At 34.4% G+C, this 18,123-nt stretch overlaps 1 protein-coding gene across 1 annotated transcript; it reads left to right on the forward strand.

The window, feature by feature from the left end:
* Positions 1 to 220: 220 nt before the first annotated feature.
* On the forward strand, positions 221 to 17,973 carry LOC132558615 (uncharacterized). The gene is made up of 6 exons (XM_060223207.1): positions 221 to 317; positions 2,658 to 3,520; positions 14,091 to 14,255; positions 14,614 to 14,670; positions 15,588 to 15,836; positions 17,653 to 17,973. The coding sequence occupies exons 1-6, from the start codon at positions 221 to 223 to the stop codon at positions 17,938 to 17,940; spliced, it is 1,719 nt and encodes a 572-aa protein (XP_060079190.1). The 3' UTR covers positions 17,941 to 17,973.
* The last annotated feature ends 150 nt before the right edge of the window (positions 17,974 to 18,123 follow it).

An 18,123-nucleotide genomic window follows, 5' to 3' on the forward strand; every position in this document is an offset into this window, starting at 1 on the left:
AGTCTACTTTGTGGTACATCGGATTTTACGTCAACAAATACAAATTCTGTCATATATATTATTGAAGGTTTCCAAAAACTCTAATCCAAATTATCAAATTAAAGCAGTTCGTAATGTTTCTCGTACTTTCCTATGGTGAATTACAAAAATCATCACATTGCTTACATCTTTCTGATTACCTCAAATTTTACGACAACTGCAGACGACAAAAAGAAAGAAGATGGCTTCGACCTTGGCTACACGCGTGGGAGCGGGCACAATAATTGCTGTTGGCCTTGTGATAGTGTCTTTCATCATATGGAGGAAAAGGAAAAATGGTATTTTAACACTTTGTCTTTCAATCCATCGCAATTATAATTCTGACATCTTTCTTAAATATGTCTTATCATAATTGCAAATTACAACAATAATGACAGCAGTGCCGTGCAAGCTTTAGTGGAGCATGTGTTTCAATTACTGGTAGGCTTATTGCGTAGTCACATGTAAAAGGGCATCCTTGTAGTTATTTATATACCTTAAATGTCCTGAGTGACCATTGTCACACCGTCATTGTCTTGATAGAGACTGAAATTATATTAGTTAATTTAATTAAAGGTAGCGACGCTTAACCACTTTTTAAAAATAAAAATATGATGGTTTTGAAAGTTTCAGCTGTTTTCCCTCCTTATAATGAGTGTCAAAAAAGAAACCCCATGAACTTATATGAGTACTTTGCCAAGATATTCCACATGAAATATTTTAGTATTTTTCAGGGCTAGCTCTGGCTCTAAATTTTGATTAGCCAAAATCTAATTTTTTAGAAAACTGGTTACAGTGTTAAGCGACACAATAGCCAGTCATTTTTTTTGTTATACTTTCAGCTCTATTCATTTGGTACAATATGTAATGATTGATACAGGACAGCTTAATCAATGCATTATTTTCTTGATTTTTTTATATTACTTTCATTTAAAGTTGTAAAGATTTCTTTGAAAGAATTTTCTTTTCTTAAAATCAGAAATGATATGTAAGTATTGTGTAAAATTTGAGAGGAAAAAAACCAGAATGATGAGAATTATTTATTAAGAAAAACCAGGGACGTATAATATGTGTATTATACATCCCTGGAAAAACATAGATAAATTCATCCAAAAAAAAATCTTTTTTTTTTGGTCACATTACAAAATATGTACCAAGCTTATGGCTATAATAAAGAATTCAAACTACTAAAAATTCATTATATTCAATTTCAAGAATCTTTGAAACATTAAGTCATATTTCCAAAAGTTTTCAGATGTAAAAAAGAAAAAGAAATAACAAAAGGTTATAAGGGGGATAACTCATGAATAAATAGAATTTTACTTGAAATATTTCCTTCGAAAAGAGATAACTGTAAGTTTTAATTCTTAAACATATTTTCATAGTTTTGTCTTTGAGCATAGTCATTTTGAAACAGTTGATTGATAATTTACTCATTCATACAGTTTTAACTAAATCATGATTATTGAAATGGTGTAATGATGTGAAATTAAAGGTAATTTTTTAAGGTCTTCTCTATCTCATTTAACCATTATGGCTGGTATAGTGATATGATTTTAACTTGATACAACATTAAGCTTCATTACTGTTATTGCTTGTTTTAATGCCATCAAGTAACTGAAATAAAAATTGAAGTGTTGTTTGTAGTTGTAATAATAACTCAAATTTATGACTCTAGTGAGATAAGAATTTGGAAAGTAAACCTAGACACTGGCCCTATGCTGGCAAACTATTCATTTGATTCAAGGAGTTTCCTTAACCTGTTCATCATCTTTTTCGTCACAAATGGCTTAGCATATTAATAAACAGAATTGATGTTTTCTTTGCTACAATAAGTAGTTACATGCCATGATTAAGCTAATATAGTGTGTATGGAAGTACATTTGCATTCTCTTCAAATTTGCTATTATGTTGACTTTTTTTTCAAGTTTGCTGAACAAAAATTACACTTGCTGAAGAAAACTTTTCTTTAATGTACCGTGATGATATAATATTTTCAGTTTTAGTATAATATACATTGATAGAATGAACCATCCCAAAAGACAAGAAAAAAGTATTATACAAATGAAGGTAGAAATTAGCATTGCATTGCTGGTGTGATTTTCTAGTTGAACAAGGTTTACATGTGTCAAACAGATTGCTTAACCATGTGAATGGATGCTGCACAATTTGATGTTTGATAGTTAATACTAGTCGGTTTGTGCTGTATGTTTTCTAGCTAGAGATAAAAAAGTGAATTTAGTTTTTATGTTAAATTTCAAAAGAGACAGACTAAAATGAATTTTTGTTTATGGAACCAGAAGCTGAAGTTAAATCTACTTCAGACAGCAGCTCATCTGTGGTTACCATGAAGTTCAGTTCTGAAAAGGATGGTCGAGAAACAATGAGGAAGAAATTGAAGGAAAATCTGAAACAGACCCTGTGTCACCATCACAATAGGACTCATTCGGAAGAAATTATTATAACCACAAAATTGAAAGTAGGGAAAATGAGTGACAAGAAAATCACACCAGTCACTATTCAAAGAAAACATGTGTATAGGAGTGAAATTTTGAGTGCTAGGTCTGAATCCATCACAGAACACAATCTTAATGATATAGTGAATGACTTGTGTACATGTCTGACTGTTTTACAAACAGGGAAACCAGAGAATACCAAGCCATCAACCTCTACTGGTGCGAAACAAACAGGTGCAAAAGATACAACAGTTTCTGCATCAGGAGACGCTTCCTTCCCCCAAAAGTCAGTCATCGATGAAGTTTCGGCTGTCCAGGACAACATGTCAGGAGGAGGAGATGGCAACATTCCTGATAATTATGTTTGTGAAAATGGTATTTGTAGGCTTGTGAATGAACCATCAAAAACTAAGGTCAAACAAAAGGTCAGATTTGATCCTCTGGCTGAAGCTATGACTAAATCCCTGACAGAGTTTTTTGAAGGACGTGCTGAACCTGAAAATGGTACAGAAGACGACAAATTAACAAATTCAGAAATTGACAGGAAAGAAACATACCAGCAGAAAAAAGAGAAAGATGCCTTACATTGTACAAAACCTGAGGAGGAAATGTGTGTTACAAGTGAAACTGTAAGTAAGAGTGCATGTGTTGAGTCAATGATACAGCCAAGTGAACAGAATAAAGTCACAAGTGATGATGGATGCACGTTTAGTCCAGATTCACCAGATACACAACAGGGTCAAGAGTCAGAAAAAGTTATTTCAGATCAGAATCAAGAGTCAAAAGAGAGTGAACAGGGTGAAGAATCAGAAGATAGACAGACTAATGGTGTAACAGACAGTTACGAGGAAGAAGATGTGTGGGAGGTTGGTCGTTACGATCAGGATGATATAGCTACGGCCATCCTGGTATCCCAGAACTCTCCAGGTATTCTATCAGGCGGTAATGCAGAGATCTTAGTTGCATTGTTGTCCCACCCAGAAACAAAGTTACAGCAAGCTGCACTCAATGGCATCAAGAAGAGTTCAACTTTCACACGCAATCAGGTAAGTGTAAATCCATATTTGTCAAATTACCAGTCTTTAGTATGCCTTACCATTTCTATTGCTTTTCAGAATTATCAAGAAATCCTGTTTCATTTTCCTGCAATGTCGGGTTGTCTTTTAATTAAAATATATATGTTGACCCAAAGGCATATTGCAGAGTAATTACTGTGATTCCCATCCACTTTAATGGATCAACATTTCCACACAATTCAGTGTTTAAACAATCAATATATCACAAAGCAGTTAAGATTAATTGGCTTACCATGCCAAAATATGGGAGGGATGAGCTGTGCTTATGTAAGTCCATCGTCGACCAACTTTCCTTTAGATTGCTCTTTAAGGAATTTCGACATGATATAATGCATCTCTAAATAAGGCCAGGATGTTTTAAGTACTGTAAGACTAAACTGTAACAGAAAGTGACCTCACTTTAGGTTAACTCCTGAAGTATGGATGAATGAATTTTGACTAAATTTGATTTCAAACATGCCAGGCCAAAAGAGCGTAATTTTAATAAATGAAGGTAATGGCAATTTTGGACAAGTGGATTTGACCAATTTTTTGTAGGTTTTTACTGAAAAAGTTGTTTGATGATAAATTTATCAAAGAAACAGTTTACATGACAAGAAATAACATAAGGTAAACCCATGTTGGATAGCTCTTTCTCTTGCACTGGACAGGCGTATCCACACTCTTTACCGGTGTGAGATTTGTCCTTGTTGTCCCGAGGGTTGTGATTGGGATTCCCCTTTTATAGCTATGACCTAAAGCCAATGATGTAAAGCATTGGTACAACATCAACAAATACCTAAGAGGGCCAGAAGGGTAAGAGCAGAATCATCATTTATCCCTCTTGTTGGTGAGATGGTGAGATTGATTTCACCCCAAGTTTTCAAACACAAGACTTGCTGAGCTGATTTCGTTATTTTTGGGTCTTAAAAATCCAGGAAAGTGGTCACCAAGTCAGAATGCACAAATTTGAAATTTGTGATTTAAGGTAATAATGCATGCAAAATTTAGTTGAAATCTACCAGGTTGATACTCAAGAGAATTATCTTAGCAATCAGAAAATGATTTATTGTTGATGCTATTAACTGAATCACATTGTCAACCGTGCCATCAAAAAATGTAGTCCACAGACAAAATTTCTTCGAAACGTCATAAATTGCCCATTGTCAGCTTATAAGTACATTTATAGATGACAATGTATATAAAAAGACAATTGTTAGAATTCACTTTATATTGAAAAAAAAACAACAAAAATACCAACGTTTCAACATAATCATAATCCGAACTCAAATTCAATAAAACTAGGGGAAAATGTGAACAAAAGAATGATTTAGATAGAGACTTCCGAAAAAAGTAATAAGACCAGGTGTTCCAAGAAATTAAATGTCTACTGCTGCTTGACAGCACCAGCCATTTAATTATGTCTTACTTTGGGTCAAAACATCAGAGGAGTACATCCTGAAGATGAGTTTCATTCTTATTGATAATGCAAGATTTCAGTTGCAGACAAACTAGGGTATGTGTGTGACCTCATAAAATTAGTTCCACTTTCAGGTCACATTAGTGACGTCACTTACTACCGATGAAGGGAAGGTGTGAACGTTTCAAGTACTGTATTACTGAACAAAGTATTGATAGTATTGTACTGAAGTACTTCACCAATCGAATAATTTATGCAACAAGCTCTCTGATTGGCAGAGCCAAGTCTATATCGATTGTGGGTGGAGCCAGGTGAAAAACCACTGTGCAGACATCGGCATTTTACAAACACTCGACTGTCGAGAGGTTAAAAGAGTCCAAGTCACAGGTGGCTTCAGAGACCTAATTGGGTTGTCCCATTTGTTTCGTTCTACACCCAATGATACCTTGCTTTTCCATCGATGGTACAACGAGAAAACGAAAGTTACTCAGTACTAAACTAATTTACGTACAAAATATATATCAACAGGTTAGATCAAGAATTCATAACATCTTAACAGTGAATATAGTCATATAGTCATTCTGTACTAGTTTTATTTATTTTTTTTTTGTTTTTGAAAGGGGGGAGGGTTGGCTCAGGTTTAAGCCCAAGCTCTATTAATGTAACAAAGAATTACGATTTACCTGGGACCTCCTGATATATGCCGATAATTCATACTGCATTAAAAAGTAAAGGAATTCTGTGGTCCCATATATTTTTTATTTTATTTTTTATCTTTCTATCGAAAATTATACATATCCGCAACATGTGAAAAAACTTTGAAGTTGGTTGGGCGGAATATCTAGAGCATTTACTACTGCAAGTTCCAGAAATTCTGACACAAGTCGGGTATTTGCCCGAAGCCTCTGTCTTATGACATTGAATACATATTCAGTTACGTTGTATCCCAGGGAATAAGGCGGCTGAAAAACCAGGGACACGCCATATTCTTTCAGCATATTTCTTAAAATGCGCTCTCCCTGTCTATGGTGATGGAATCCACAATTATCCATCACAACCACATCGCCTTGTACAAAAACATGATTCCCCATATCGTTCGTATCGGACATAATTTCGTCGAAGAAAATTTTGCGTACTGTGTGTGACATTTTTCCAGCGATTACTTAGTAATTGTTATGTAACTGATAGTGTACATTAACTCCGCCTACCGGAACAAATTGGGTGTCAGATCAACTATTCAGGTTGTCTAAACTCCGCCCCCGACCAATCACAGAGGTCGTTGTATACTTGACTCGATTATTTGAATACTTCAATACAATAGTATCAATACTTTGTTCAATATTATAGTAAGTGTGTCGTTCACACCTTCCCTTCATCGGTAGTAAATTGTTTTCAGAATATGCAAAGAGCATATTGTAAAGCTCTCAACCCTAGGACGAGACAAGGAAATCTTGCATCGGGGAAAAAGCATAGATTTGCCTGTCTAGAAAGTTTCTAACACTCAGTAAGCCTCGTAGACTTAATTGTCTTTCCCTTGGGGTTGAGATCCCCTTTTTACAACTCTACAGGAATGAAGATTCTGTTAATCCAACATAGGTAAACTCCATGACAGTTACTTACTATTGTGATGTCACAGTGAGATATTTACATTAGTATACATGCTGCAAAGCATTGCATGCCTGCTCATTGCGTTCCTGTCATTGGGTACTGACTCATGAACATATATAATTATCAATCAATCTCATTACAAAGTCATTGCAATGTTTTTTATATTTGATATATACTGTGGTATATATACAATACCATACTTTTTTTCTTTTCTTTCCAAATATGGCATTGCATTTTCATGATCAACATTGTGTTTATGTGAAAGGTAGGAGGAAAATAGCCAAGCAAAGAAGTAGGTGTAATGATAGATATTCTACATGTTGATGGAGAGTTAGGGTTCATCACCTCTTCATAGTCTTGATTCTGAGCCAAATTCCACCTCACTGTTAGCCATATCCTGCATACCTACATATGATAGATTCTATTGTTAGATCAAACATACAAGGGTTATAATGATATTACTGCCGGAAGAATTTTTACATACACACTTGACAACACTCTTGTCTCACAGAATTTTACAACACCTGGTTCTCATAGATTCTTTTGTAACACCCTGATCTCATAGAAGCTTTTCAACACTCAAGTCTCATAGATACTTCAATTTATAACACTCAGGTTTCGTGGACCTCTTCTTGATGAAGTGGGCTTTTCTAAACCAGAAAAGAAAAAGTAATTGAATATTTCATATGTAATGAACTTGTGTTTCCTGGCCCCACTTGTATAAAACATCTCAACTTGAGATTTCCTCAAATCGAGATTTTCCTCAGATGATATCTCCTCAAAAACAGCTTGTATAAAATTTTCTCAAGGAACAGGAGGAAGGCATCGGCGAGGATGTCCTGAAATTCCTTGAGGAATTTTCATACAAGATATTTTCAAGGAGATATTAGTTGAGGAAAATCTGGGCTTGAGGAAATCTCAAGTTGAGATGTTTTATACAATTGGGGCCTGATATTGTAAAATATGAAAAATATGATAAACATGATCTTGTCATTTGATGTTGTTACCTTGGTTTGAGAATACTTTGTTTGATAACTTGAGAATCCCTTCCTTTTTTGTACACAAGCCTTATAAAGGCATGTAAAAATGGATTTGATCTGCTGTTTATCCATTTATTTATATAGTTAGGTGACTTTACTGAATCATTCATGATCATAAATAAGGCCAACTTTGACATGATTTAATACTGAAAGATAAGATGGTCTCTTCCATCAGTCAGTTTGAAAATAGTTTTCCTAACTTTTCTTTATTTGAAATGCTACATAGATTATACTTGCACCAGTAATGTAGGCATGTAGCTCGTTTAGATGGACCTTAATATACTCAGCACACTCTACCATTTACTAACTTCCTGGGTAAAATTACACTGAGTTATTAATATATTTGTAGATCAAGTATTTCAACTTCACACACCAGAAGATATGCTCCATCACTGAAATTTGTTACCTTAATGAATACAAGAATGACCCTGCATAACTATATATGAAAGGTTACATATACACCTCATGATATTGCATGAGAAATCTGGAAAATGTAGCATTTGCTGGAATCCTCATTACTTAAGAATGTGACACACATAAATACTGTCATTTCCTTTATACTGTGGTTAGGCCAGATGTAAAATTTTGTTTTTCATTTACCTATCTGCCTAGATGAAATTTTGATCATTGATTATAAGCTCACCTGGCCCAAAGGGCCAATTGAGTTTTATGTTTTGGTGCAATGTAAAGCGTCCGTCTATCTGTCCGTCTGTCCTGGGGTCCATCTGTCCATTTGTCATCAACTTTTCAATTTAAGCGATGACTTCTTAATAACCAACATACCAAATGTCATGGTATTTGACCAGTGGTTTGCTGGGATATAGCCCAACAAAGTTTGCTAAAACGAAATGACCTTGAACCATATTCAAGGTCACAGGTGACAGATTGTCAAATTCTGTAAAAGTCTTCTTTGGTAAACCAAAAGTCCAAGAAGCAGGATATTTGTTAGAAAGGTGTTTCTAGATCAAAGCTCAACAGATTTCAAGAAAAAAAGAAATGACATTAACCTATAATCCAGGTCATAACTGTCACTGTTTAGAGTTGGGTATTAGAAGCTTTGGTGGAAAATAGTTTAAATTGAGTGGACATGCCAATTTGAATGCTTATGTTGTACGTGTTAATGTATTTGTGATATAGACTGATTGTATTTTTGAGGAACATTAAATAATATGTGAGCGATGAAGGCCCATTAGGTCTCTTGTTATTGGGTAAGTCATGCTGTTGAAAATGCTATTCTCAAAAAAGATGGTTTGCATATTTAGGTGTGTTATCTTCTTATATCTTTCATAAAAGTATAGAGCTTTATAGTGCAAAGACAAACAAATAATATTTTGATATGGCCTTAGCATGCCTATAGATTTCTATATAACTGTAGCCCAATATCTCTTAGATAGTTCAGGACAGGTGTTCTGCAGGCTTAGGGCATCTCCTTCAGTACAAGTCCATACAGGTGGGTTTGTTATGTGTGAGTTGAAAATATCATAGGTGTATTTGGATGTTTGTACTTATTTGAAACAAAAAAATGTATTTATTTGATTATTGCACAGTATTGGCACAGATTTATTGTCAGCACTAAAACAACTTTATTCCTTTGGGGATTTTCATCAAGATGCAGATGGTTCGAAAGTCCAAGAAATATGTCTTTTTAATTTGTTGTCAGGATTATATGGTTAAGGTCACCATAAAACTACATAATGTGATAGAAAAAATGCCTATCAGCACTCTAGCAAGTGTAAGATCATGTTCAGCATTGATTTTGTAAAAAAAATTCCTTTGCAGCACTTTAGCAGTTCATTGCATTTGGCAGTTTCAGCTTCCAGGTTACAGGGTCAAGGTCATTTTGCTTCTGTTTTTAGAAAATCCTGTACAGCAATCTGTCTATAAAGGCTTCATTTCCTAAAGGGATATAGATCAAACATTGCAGACATTGCCATCTTTGATTTTTGTCAGCCCAGGTTGAACTAGGAGTGGATTTTGTTTGCTTAGACCTGTAAATTATACTTGCGATTTACCTAGATCTATACTCTTGATTGGAAAAGACAATATACTATACCTCTTACTTGATCACGTTGTTTTGACATGACACCATTTCATCAATGGACGGTGTCTTCACAAATTGATTAAATAAAAATTTCTTTGTCAGGCATTTCATTAAAATCTTCCCAGCTGTTTCCTGATGAGGATATACCTAATTTTATCAATGTACTTAAGATTGTCGACAGCTCAAAGCAATTGGTGACCTTTGTCCTACTAATGTTTTTACCATATGAATGCTTGTGCCAACAGCTATATATATAGCTAGCTGCAAACAAATAGCAGAGTTTTCTATAACCATCTTAATCAATGCAGAATGAAGCCTACCTTTCCTTTTGGTGGGTTACCTGTATGTAAGTGCTGCTTGGTATCATAAATTATTCAACTTACAATCCTTTGCCACACTGACTTTATAGACCTGGTTTGTCAGAGGAAATTGTTGGTCGGCACGTCCTTCTAGTGTTCAAGGCACTTACCAAAATTCTCTGTAATCACAATGGATTTTAGGTGATTTTGGATAAAAGCAACATAGTGAAACTGTTCATTGACATTTCATAGTTAGAAAATGGACTTAGGTAAGTCTTTCATGACGACATTTTCTATATGTTGTATTATATATAATGTGTAACTGTGATTGTGACTGCCTACATGAAATCAAAATATACTATTGGGAATCATTGGTAGCAATCTTAAGACTACCTTATTTCATGTTTAATACAGTAAGTCTGTATAGGGCAAACACCACCATTTCTTTGCCATGAGTATTACTGATATTAATGTAATAATTTTTTTTTAATGAAGCAGTTATATTGAAAAGGTGGAATATTTAAAGAGGTAATTTATATTGTTATCATTCAATTCTTACTGTTCAATACGTAATATTTGTGGACGGAAAAGTTTCTTATAAAACAATTTTGATACATTGAATTTGATAAAAGATACAATGTGAATTTTTATAGAAAGCAAGTTGCAAAGGAAATCTGTAAACAGGACAAATCTTCTTCAAGCAAATTCTGAAATAAGTCTGCAAATGAAATCCTTTATAAAACTCATTTCTTTAGCTTTCTTGTTAGGAATGTGTACTGATTACAGAAATAGGCATTATAGTATCAAATACCTAAAAAAATCCATTATTTATGATTATTTTGTACAATACTTGCCAACCCTCTTTATTTAAATGGGGTTTGGAGGCACCCAAATTTTTCCACAAAATATTATAAACATAAATAAATTATGATTATGAAGGAAAATTATGAAAATCCAATTTGTCTAATTGAAAGAGGCAAAACAACTTTAAGTTTGTTCTTCAAAAATATAAGGTAGTTATGAAAAGCTGAGGTCTTTAATTGGAAGAATTCAATCTTTACCAAGGAAATTCAAAACATGGTCTATTGTTGTACTAAACATGATCTATTGTTGTACTAAACATGATCTATTGTTGTACTGAACATGGTCTATTGTTGTACTAAACATGGTCTATTGTTGTACTAAACATGATCTATTGTTATACTAAACATGGTCTATTGTTGTACTAAACATGATCTATTGTCAAACTAAACATGATCTATTGTTGTACTGAACATGGTCTATTGTTGTACTAAACATGATCTATTGTTATACTAAACATGGTCTATTGTTGTACTAAACATGATCTATTGTCAAACTAAACATGGTTTATTGTTGTACTGAACATGGTCTATTGTTGTACTAAACATGATCTATTGTTATACTAAACATGGTCTATTGTTGTACTAAACATGATCTATTGTTATACTAAACATGGTCTATTGTTGTACTAAACATGATCTATTGTCAAACTAAACATGGTCTATTGTTGTACTGAACATGGTCTATTGTTGTACTAATCATGATCTATTGTTATACTAAACATGGTCTATTGTTGTACTAAACATGATCTATTGTCAAACTAAACATGGTCTATTGTTGTACTAAACATGGTCTATTGTTGTACTAATCATGATCTATTGTTGTATTAAACATGATCTATTGTTATACTAAACATGATCTATTGTCAAACTAAACATGGTCTATTGTTGTACTAAACATGGTCTATTGTTGTACTAAACATGATCTATTGTTATACTAAACATGATCTATTGTTGTATTAAACATTATCTATTGTTGTATTAAACATGATCTATTGTTGTACTAAACATGGTCTATTGTTGTACTAAACATGGTCTATTGTTGTACTAAACATGGTCTATTGTTGTACTAATCATGATCTATTGTTATACTAAACATGATCTATTGTTGTACTAAACATGGTCTATTGTCAAACTAAACATGGTCTATTGTTGTACTAAACATGGTCTATTGTTGTACTAATCATGATCTATTGTTGTATTAAACATGATCTATTGTTATACTAAACATGATCTATTGTCAAACTAAACATGGTCTATTGTTGTACTAAACATGGTCTATTGTTGTACTAAACATGATCTATTGTTATACTAAACATGATCTATTGTTGTATTAAACATGATCTATTGTTGTATTAAACATTATCTATTGTTGTATTAAACATGATCTATTGTTGTACTAAACATGGTCTATTGTTGTACTAAACATGGTCTATTGTTGTACTAAACATGGTCTATTGTTGTACTAAACATGATCTATTGTTATACTAAACATGATCTATTGTTGTACTAAACATGGTCTATTGTTGTATTAAACATGATCTATTGTTGTATTAAATATTATCTATTGTACTAAAACATGGTCTATTGTCATACTAAACATGATCTATTGTCAAACTAAACATGGTCTATTGTTGTACATGTATTATACTCAACATGGTCTATATATGTCGCAAATGCAAAATCACTGTTTCTACTAGTGAAAATCTATAATGAAGTAATTCTGAAGCTGCCTCTCTCAAATGTTACATTCATTGATACCAGCTTCTCTTGTTTTGTGTTTCAAATAGGAGTTTTGTTACGAGTTTTCTTGGAAAACGAAGTCCATTTTTGAAGTAGACTGCATTTGCACTATGTAAAAACATGAAAGTAATTGTTTAAAGGTAATGGAATTTTCTGAAACATTCACTTCTACTTTTGTACCAAATGATCTGAAAATAGAACTTTAAATACAAAGATACATTATAATGAAGGTATGTTGTTCAGTTTATGTACACCAACAGAAAGTCATGTTAATTTTATCGAAGGACCACTATATATCTGACCTCAACTTTTGTACTATAAGTCCAGGTCTCTACCAATTTATAAGAATTCTCAACTGAATGGAAGGTTCAGCATGCTATCAGAAAAACACTAGTTAGTCTTATCACCTTAGATATAAAATGTTATCCAATGTACTAAAATAACAAAAAAAATGGAAATGTTATAATGCTGTTGTAGGTTGTACTGAATAACCAAAGACCTGCAAATATATTTATAGATAATGTTATTTATTGCCATGTATTTGGTCCCGTCAGTATTGATTTTAGTGCAGAGCGAGAAGTATTGCATGTTATTTGAACATTTCAATTGTGTTATTGCCTGTGTGCATTCTTTGTGGAAAGCACATGTCCAATACATATGGGTAATATGTTATGTAATATTTACATTGGAGGGTTGGGTGGACCCAGTCTTTTGTGTTGTTGGGTAACTAAATTCTTACAACCAGCAGGTGTAATTCAGAGTCTTGGCTGTGCTTATTACAGAATAATAAAATGGGATTTGTTTATAATTCTAATGAACAGAAATATATATTTGGATAGACTTAATACCTGAATGAGTTTATTGCCAGACAAATTTGATGGCATGTCATGATTTTCTGTTTTCAAGGCTGTCAAACAATAATAGTATCATAGACAGTTTATAGTTACTTTACTGATTGTTAAGAACTGCAATCAAACCTTGTTTACTTGAATATTGTCACCCTTATGAAAGCATACATTTATTTGTGCAGACATACTAATAAACCAAGGGTCTGTCTTTAATCCAACAGAAATATATTCAAGATACATTGGCACTCAAAGGAAGTTTTGAAATACCCTTTATGACAGCGTTGCTTTCACATCACTTTTATTACCCTGGAAAACTGTAAAACTCTTCCCTTGAATATGTCACAGTGGTAAAAATGTGTCTTTAATTCATTCGATTGGAAATTTTATGAGAAATCTAGAAGGATCTAGGTTTTATCGCTAACAGTGGTGTTTTAAAAAGAATACCAGCACTAGATCTTTATACAATTGTACGTATTGAACATTTTATCAGCGTAGTCATTGATAGAAGCATAATGCTTTTGTAATATCAATCAGTCCCTTATTCTTTATGAAATAAATGTGTCCTGTGTCATTTCTAGAATCACCTTGGACAATATTGTGACCTTGATAAGTACTAAAATTTGTTTTTCAGAATTTATTTCATGAACATGGCTGTCTTGATAAGCTGAGTAAACTGTTATGATCCTAATTTTTGTTTTTCAGAATTTATTTCGAGAACATGGCTGTCTTGATAAGCTGAGTAAACTGCTACGATCCCAGAGTATGTCCTTGAGACTTGGTGTCAAGTCGTCACAGGAAGTTGTCAGCTCAGTGGCCACTGCTATCACTAATCTCTCTGCCAATACAGAAAATCACAAAAATCTCGAGGTAGGTACACCAACAGAACTTACCTAAGGACTTTAGCCTAGATGTTGTTTTTTTCTTTTTTTTTCTTTTTCTTTTTTCATTTTTTTTCAAAAGGACAGTACTTTCATGACATGAAGTGCCCTGCACAGTTTATTAGTACTTGAATATCTACACCATACTACAATTTACTTTAAATTTATTATTTTTGATGTGGGTTATATCTTTTTGTTGAATTTGTTATTCTTAAAATAATATATTAGTTCAGTATATCCCTGTTATACTATGGTATCCCCAAGTCAGAGACTATATGTTGGCCCATAGACTTAGATTTGTCACATATATGACATGGAATTTGTACTCTGTTATTCTGTCTCTACAGGGATGTGTACCCACTCTGGTGGAACTGGCAATGCGGGAAAGCTCTGAGCAGGAGACTGTATGTCCTCATTCTCAGTGTGATCCTAAAACTCCAATGTTTCCATATGCTGTGCTGACAGCTTTGGCTTAATTTTCTGGTTTTGCCTGCAAATTCCACATAATTCTGATTAAACGATTGATACTGTGTTCTCCCTTGCCCTTGATTACATCTTCATTATATGCAATACCAGCACAAGTTCATAATCCAATTTCCCTATTTTTTGCAGGCTTAGGTAATGTGCAGTTGAAGAAACTCTCTGATCATTATCTCTTGTTGCATGTTGTTTTACAAGCTATATTTGCCTGTAATGAATTATCTTTGATCATATATTTATACTGAAGTTTTATTGTAATTCTTAGTGAATGTAGCAGCCTTAATTGTTGTATATTTGTACACTACAACATGCAGATTTCATGTACCAGTTTTAAGCTAACCTGGCACGAAGGATCAGCCAGGTGAAGGCATGCAGCATCTGTTATTCATCTGTCTTTTTCCTTTAAACAACTTCTTTTCGATAACCAAAAAGCCTGAAATCATGATATTTGGCTTTGAGTTTCCTTGGATGAAGCCCTAACAGTTTGAAGAAGGAAATTACCTTGACCCGTATTTAAGGTCACAGGGCACAAATTTTCAATGTATCAAAAGGCTTAGAATTATGGTTTTTGGCTGCTAGGTGCCAGAGATGAAGTCTTGCAAAGAATGTGAAAAAAGTGACCTGGAACCTTATTCAATGCCAAATAGGTTTTTGGGATTGAAGTCTGAAAATGTTTACAAATATTCAAGGTTATAGATATAAAATTTGTTCAAAACCTTCAAATGACTTCTTCTCATTAACGAAGCACTGAACATCATGTGAGCTGTGTAGACTTATATGGCCTCTTGTTATATTTGAATCACTTTATATACTTGTGTGTGACACATGTTTCCTATTGCAGTCGTGTGTGCCCACCTTAGTGGACCTGACGTTGGAAGATGAAACAGGAGAGAGTGTGTGTCTTTCGTCCTTGCAGGCCCTAACAAACCTGTCCTTGACTGACCAGTACCATCGCCACTATACGCGTCTAATCCAGAAGTTGTATGACCTTCTGGACATGCACCAACATAGCATACAGCTTCAGGCCCTTAAGGTCCTTGTCAACTTGTCCTGTAGCACAGAGATGGTGCCTCACATACTGGCTGCAAAGGTATATGTTTACCATTTACCTTCAAAGATGATATCCAGTTGTAACTCTGAAGAGTTGTACCATTACCTCTACAGCTGTAGAGTTGTACCATTACCTCTACAGATGTAGACTTGTACCATTACCCCTACAGCTGTAGAATTGTACCATTACCTCTACAGCTGTAGACTTGTACCATTACCTCTACAGCTGTAGACTTGTACCATTACCTCTATTGCTATAGCCTTGTACCATTACCTCTACAGCTGTAGACTTGTACCATTACCCATACAGCTGTAGAATTGTACCATTACCCCTACAGCTGTAGACTTGTACCATTACCTCTACAGCTGTAGACTTGTACCATTACCTCTATTGCTATAGCCTTGTACCATTACCTCTACAGCTGTAGACTTGTACCATTACCTCTATTGCTATAGCCTTGTACCATTACCTCTACAGCTGTAGACTTGTACCATTACCCATACAGCTGTAGACTTGTATCATTACCTCTATAGCTGTAGACTTGTACCATTACCCCTACAGCTGTAGAATTGTACCATTACCTCTACAGCTGTAGACTTGTACCATTACCTCTACAGCTGTAGACTTGTACCATTACCTCTATTGCTATAGCCTTGTACCATTACCTCTACAGCTGTAGACTTGTACCATTACCCATACAGCTGTAGACTTGTATCATTACCTCTACAGCTGTAGACTTGTACCGTTACCTCTACAGCTGTAGACTTGTACCATTACCTCTACTGCTATAGCCTTGTACCATTACCTCTACAGCTGTAGACTTGTACCATTACCCATACAGCTGTAGACTTGTACCATTACCCCTACAGCTGTAGACTTGTACCATTACTCCTACAGCTGTAGACTTGTACCATTACCTCTACAGCTGTAGACTTGTACCATTACCTCTACAGCTGTAGACTTGTACCGTTACCTCTACTGCTATAGCCTTGTACCATTACCTCTACAGCTGTAGACTTGTACCATTACCTCTACAGCTGTAGACTTGTACCATTACCTCTACAGCTGTAGACTTGTACCGTTACCTCTACAGTTGTACCATTACCTGGATAACCTTTACCTTACATGAAGATATATGGTTAAAACCACAATGACCACCATCCTAGTCTAGCTCTCTTAAAAGCAAATGATTCATTTAGAATTTACAATATCAGTTTGTTTAAAATTGGTTTATAGACATGTTTTTCAATTCGCAGTACAATCATTCAATGAATTATGCAATTACCGATGTTCAAGATATTTCAGAACATTCAGATATTTATACTATGTGATACTTAATATAAATAAAGTATCCTGCTGTAGGTACTTAGGTAATGTTCTCCATATATTGGAGATATCAAAATATTGATTTTTAGCACGTTACAGGCTATTTTTATGGAAATATCATATGATTTACTAGGCACCTACATCTGCTTGCCTTTTTTTTTCGACAACTTCATGTGGCACAGTCACTGAGCTAGACAACATTTATGATCAATACAATTAATGCATAAGCTAAAATCAGTTTTGTTATCACTATTTCTTGAGAACTGATATTTTAGGAAGATGGGGATGGGGGAGGGGGTTGTACTGTTACAATCTGACCTCCTTGATTTGCATATTTATATATATTGTTGTGACCTTTGTATCACTGTTCAGTGTGACTAAGTGCAAATAAAAATCTTGAATGTGGAACAATTTTGATCATTACCTGTCCATGGCGTTTTCAGCTGTCCATTCTTTGTCTTTTCAACATTTTATCAAGTGTTGTGGTATGTTGTTTGTGATATATACACATTAAGTACTATGTTTGTAGGCACCAGGCTGCCTGTTGGAGCTGCTGAAGCAGGGTTCAGATGAAGCCCTTACCCTGCGAATGACTACATTCCTTGCCAACATACTACATACAGTGCGAGAGGAGAACATCTCTGTGTCATCACTTCCACCTGACGACAAGGCTCCTAGCCCAGAGACAATGTACGCGGCTCTCTACAGCATGAACAATGTTGGAGCCATCAAGTCCAAGGTCTTCCTTCTGTGTCGTCATAGGAACGAGGACATCAAAGTACAGGCAACAAGGATCTATCAGTTGATTGCTAAGTGATCATATAATCAAATAAATCATTACAGAATCTGATGTTGTTTTCCATGTATATTGCAAATCATAGCAAACAGGGATCCATAACAGTCACTTGTGCCTGATTACACAAATACCCAGCTGTATATATTATACCTGTATCTGCTACTCTCGTAGACTTTTGAATGTTTGAATTCACAACACTGGATT

This window comes from Ylistrum balloti, unplaced genomic scaffold (assembly GCF_031769215.1).
Source record: "Ylistrum balloti isolate Yb309-2 unplaced genomic scaffold, AGI_CSIRO_Ybal_v1 Utg370800, whole genome shotgun sequence".
Taxonomy (NCBI): domain Eukaryota; kingdom Metazoa; phylum Mollusca; class Bivalvia; order Pectinida; family Pectinidae; genus Ylistrum; species Ylistrum balloti.